At 36.0% G+C, this 5322-nt stretch overlaps 1 protein-coding gene across 1 annotated transcript; it reads right to left on the bottom strand.

The window, feature by feature from the left end:
- Positions 1-871: 871 nt before the first annotated feature.
- LOC109217330 (outer envelope pore protein 24B, chloroplastic-like) lies at positions 872-4986 on the bottom strand. The gene is made up of 3 exons (XM_019381571.1): positions 4635-4986; positions 3749-4108; positions 872-1146 (listed from the first exon to the last, which is right to left on the bottom strand). Exons 1-3 carry the CDS (start codon positions 4833-4835, stop codon positions 1066-1068), a joined length of 642 nt encoding a protein of 213 aa, XP_019237116.1. The 5' UTR covers positions 4836-4986; the 3' UTR covers positions 872-1065.
- Between the last annotated feature and the right edge of the window lie 336 nt (positions 4987-5322).

Genomic DNA, 5322 nt, shown 5'->3' on the forward strand with positions numbered 1-5322 from the left:
AAGTTAAGGACATGTAGTCTTGAAGTCCTGAACTTAGAGTTACAGGTTAAAAAGTTAAGGACATGTAGTCCTGAAGTCTTGAACTTAGAGTTTCAAGTTCAAAAGGTAAGGAATGTAGTCGTGAAGTCCTGAAGTTAAGGACGTGAGCAGAAGGGTATTTTCGTTCGGGCAGTTAAAATTTATTAAAGCAGTGGCTAAAGACTAAAGATATTTTAAGCGGTGGCTCAAAAGTGAATACATATGTTATTAGTGCCAACCGTGCACTTCCCTCGGAGAACTACAGGCAAATTATCAATTTGGGTAAAGCCAAAGGCATAAAAACAAGGATATATCTTGAAACGGAAGAAAAGCAGTTGTGGATCAAATCAATACTCATGTCATTTGACCATAAACCTTCAACGGGTAGTTTGGTAAGGTGTATAAGAATAATGTTAAATAAGGTGTATTAGTAACGCAAAAATTAGTAATGCAAGCATTAGTTATGTAGAGGTTATTTCTTATACAATATTTGGTGTGGTGTAATTAAAAATTAAAATGCATTGCATAATTTCTAAGAAAATTAGGGGTCGTTTGCTAGGGTGTATAAGAATAATACCGAATAAGGTATATTAGTAATGTATAGGTTAGTAATGCAAGCATTAGTTGTGCAGGGATTATATCTTATACACTATCCGGTATGGTGTATTAAAATTTAAAATGCATTGCAATTTTTAAGAAAAATAGTTGTTTACAAAAATGCCCTCCATATTATTTAGCTTTCAGAGACTTTAAGGACAATTTTGTCTTTAACCATGCTAATGCATGCATTAATAGCCTTGGTATTGCTAATATCATGGTTTGCTATGTATTAATTATAGGATAATACCAAATAGGTTGTATAACTAATACTTGCATTAGTAATGATAGGTTGAAAAAGTGTACCAAACGACCCCTAATAGTTAACCATATTAAAACGATTAGCCCACTTGTGAATCAACAAATTCAGCTAGAAAACATTATGATGAACCCCAATGATGATGGGTAGCTAGAAGTAATTGTATCTGAATAATGGCCGAAAAAACGAAATCACATCTCGAAGTCCCACGAAGTCTCAGCACTTAACTTCGGCATTTTGCGTTCTTCAAGCAAACAGAGAGATGCACAAATCTGGAGATAGGAAGAAGAACTTGAGTCAGAATGGTCTTAGGGAAACAAAACAAAAAAAATGTAGCACTTCTCCTAGATGCTTCACTTAGCTCACTAGATATCAATAGACCAAACCTTGAACACATTATCAAGAAGCACCAGCAACAAGAAGAAGAAGAAGAAGCTGAAAAAGCAAATAAATTATAGTTCAACTATTAAATAATCCAAATATTTTCACACATAATGCATACCAATAGCGATGATGATAATATATGATGAATGATGACAATAGTAAATGTATTCTAATTTGGGCATTTCTTTGCACACTGTGATAGCATATCATCACATATAGGTGTACACAAATAAGAACATTCTGTTTTGCTATTAACAATTGAAGGCCATTTTTAACTTGTTCATCTGTCCCAAACAACCAGATAGAAACCACACTTATAGCAACATGATGGATCTAAGCTGGTTCTTCAGAAATGCTAAAAACATATCCATCAACTCCAACGAGGCAATGGCCCTTCAAATGGCTATCAGGGAACCAATGCAGAATGACTTTCATGGTCGCTTACACTTAACAGGGAAAAAATCCTTTTGTTTGAAGCACAACAAAATCAGAAAGCCCAACAAATGAATCCATAACCAATATGACATAGGAACATTTATATTACTAAATCCATAAAATGAACTTCCAATTTTAATATTTTTTGACATGCAGCCTTCACCCCAAACAAGAATTTGATCAATTACTAAACTTGTGACATCTAGGAGGTTTAGGCCCTCCTCAGGGGAGACATTGGCTGCTGACTCACAATTATGAACAATTCAAAATAATATCACCAATGGTGTTTTATCACTGAGCCAAAATGATAAACAAACAAGCAAAGATACTTTCTTTCCTGTGTCTATTACATAGACGGATATGCACACGTACGTACCCACCCCCCACCACCACACATACACAGAGAGAGAGAGAGAGAGAGAGGAAGCACCCTTGGAATCCAATCCCTATCCTGAAGCTGTATACAAAACCTAAAGGATACAACCCCATTAAACAATAAAATTATCCCAGTGTACTACCTATTAAACACCAAGGTACAATTACATTCCCTCCATTTAAATGCTCCAAAATCACGTCATGTGATTACAGATTATCCCACATTCCATAGGTTACAAACATGTCTGCCACTGCAAATACCGCCACAACAAGAATAACATACTCAGTGTGATCCCACAAGCAGGGTCCGAGGAGGAGAGTGTACACAGACCTTACTCCTATCTTGGTTGAGGTAGAGGGTTTATTTTCGATTAGACCCTCAGCTCAAGAAGAGCGTTTTCAAAATAGATTTGAAAAATACAAGAGTAAAGACACTGTAATGAAAATACCGAAGAAAAGAAAAGTATTGGTATCACAAATAGTAAGATAACCAAAGCAAAGGAAATAACAGTAACAATAAAATTGAAAAATGAGATAATAATAGAATAATAATAATACTAATAACGAGAAGAGGGAGCAAATCAAGTGCTCTAAACTAGAACCACGTCCTCTCACAGAAAAGAGAAGAAATCGCTCGACTACCTACTAACCTTGTACCCTAATCCTCGACTTCAACACTCTCTTATCTAGGGTCATATCCTTAGTGAGCTGAAGATGTGGCATGTCCTGTCTAATCACCTCTCCCCAATTCTTCTTCGATCTACCTCTATTTAGAGCTATCACTGCCAACCTCTTGCACCGCCTCACTAGGGCATCTGTGCTCCTCCTCTTCACATGCCTAAATCACCTCAGCCTCGTTTTCCTCATGTTGTCCACCACAGAGCCGCTCCAACCTTGCCCTGAATATGTTCGTTACTAATCTTCATTTATGCTACTTTCATCTTCTGAACGTGTGAGCTTTCACAGGCCAACACTCTGCCCCATACAACATAGTTGGTCTAACAACCACTATATAGAACTTACATTTAAGTCTTGGTGGCACCTTCTTATCATATAGGACACCGGATACGAGCCTCCATTCCATCCACCCAGCTCTAAAATGATGTGTGACATCATCATCAATTTCCCCATTTCCTTGTATTATTGACCCAAGATACTTGAAGCTTCCTCTTTTGGGGATGACTTGTGTATCAATCCTCATTTCCACATCCGCCTCATGTGTTGCATCACTGAACTTGCACTCTAAGTACTCTGTTTTAGTTCTACTCAACCTAAAACCTTTAGACTCTAGGGTATGTCTCCAAACCTCTAGTCAAGCATTAACCCCGCCGCGTGTCTCGTCAATTAATAGTTTAATACTATGTCATTTGCAAATAGTATCCACCATCGCCAGTGCAAATACAAGTGTAGTAGAATGTACACCTCCAGTAAATTCTTTAATATTTCGCCAGAAGATAATTTTCTAGTAAGGATCGAGTAACTTTAAAAGCATTGTCCACCAACTAAGACTTTTGTTGGAAAATGAGATCAACAAGCCAGTAAGATACCAAATTCAAAAAATATTCACTTAACAAAAATGAACAACAACAAATATAAGCATGCCAATTGAAATTACATAGCTTAGCTTCGTAACTCAGTTGCAATGGTAATTGGTATGGATGAAAAGCTTGGAAATTATACCTTAAAAGATCCATTTAACTTTGAACTCCTGGACCATTCGAGCCCCAAATTCCTGCTCGTCGTTTGATAAGTAGCCCTAAACACGTCGTCCCCATAAACTTTACGTGAAACCGCAAAATCCCATGCGTTCTTTGCCGTATCATAGCTCGGCTCAAAAGTAGCGAGTCCTCCATGCACATAACTGTACTTCAATTTACAACTTCCCGACCCCATCACGTGATTAGCCGACACCTTGTTGGCCGAATCAAACACCAAAGTCCCATCCAATATTGTTCGATTGCCTCCATGAATATGAATGTAATTCAAATTCAACGGCTTCTCCATAACCCTGATTGAGTTCATAAATTGAAACCGAATGTCCTGAAACCACAACATTTTTAGCAGTAATTAAGAACTACAGCAAATTTTTGTAAAAAAATTGAATCAGTCAATCACTCAACTACATATCAATTTCAAACTAGTTAAGATTGGTTGTATAAATCAATTGTATCAGTCCAATGTATTTAACTCGATCATTTTTTACTGATGGACTAAATTGAAACCAAATGTCCTGAACCACAAAACTTTCAATGGATGGACTAAATTGAAACCGAATGTCCTGAATCACAAAACTTTCAATAGTAGTAACAATTAATAGATAAAGCGAATTTAAAACACAATTAATCAATAAATCAATCACTGCATCTCAATTCTGATTAAAACACAATTAATCTATTTCGTTATATTTAGCTCGAATATAAATCATTTGTATCTATTCCGTTCTATTTAACTACAGAAAAACTTCATGTTTTCACTGACGGACTATGATTTTCGAAACTGACATAACCGAGTCAAAATTAAACACAAAAAATTCAAAAAGAAAAGAAAAAGGAATGATGCAGGACACCTTTTTGGGGACGTTGTATTCGATGATGAATGAGCCAGGTTTCTCAACGGCAAGAGCTAGGCCGTTTAAACTAGGACCGTTGACAATAGTAGCATCGGTCATGGACGCTCGGAGCTTAAAGTCGCCGGCGTTGAACGCGACAGTAGTAGCGGCGGCGGCTTTGTCCGTCTCATATCGAGCTTTGAATGATGCCTTCATCATTTCCGGATGAAAATGGAAGCTTTTTGCTTTGTTTTGATTCCCTTGCGAGCGGGATAAGATTGGGAAATTGAGGCCTTGAGGTTTAGGATAGTTCTAGCAAATCTTCGGGCCGGCGTTCTAATTTGTCTCACTTCTTTTTTTCCAACTAGTCTTAGGTATCAATAATATAAAACTTAAAAAAATTATATAGTACATATTATTAAACTTTGTATATCTTACGTGCAATTATTAAGTTTCACTCGATAGTATTATTAGAATTTGAAGTTGAGTTGAAGAGTATAATAACTATGAACATTCGACTAAGTTATCTATCTATATCTATATTATAATAAAAGCACTAGCTACAGTGAGTGTTAAATTCTTAAAAATTTATATAAATATTATTTCCTCTATTTCAATTTGCATAACACATTTTTCTTATTAAAAAAAATAGATAGATAGATAGATTTTCATATATATTTTTTAGTTGTTAGACGAAAATAATATA

The sequence above is a fragment of the Nicotiana attenuata genome, unplaced genomic scaffold, assembly GCF_001879085.1.
Source record: "Nicotiana attenuata strain UT unplaced genomic scaffold, NIATTr2, whole genome shotgun sequence".
NCBI classification, from domain to species: Eukaryota; Viridiplantae; Streptophyta; class Magnoliopsida; order Solanales; family Solanaceae; genus Nicotiana; species Nicotiana attenuata.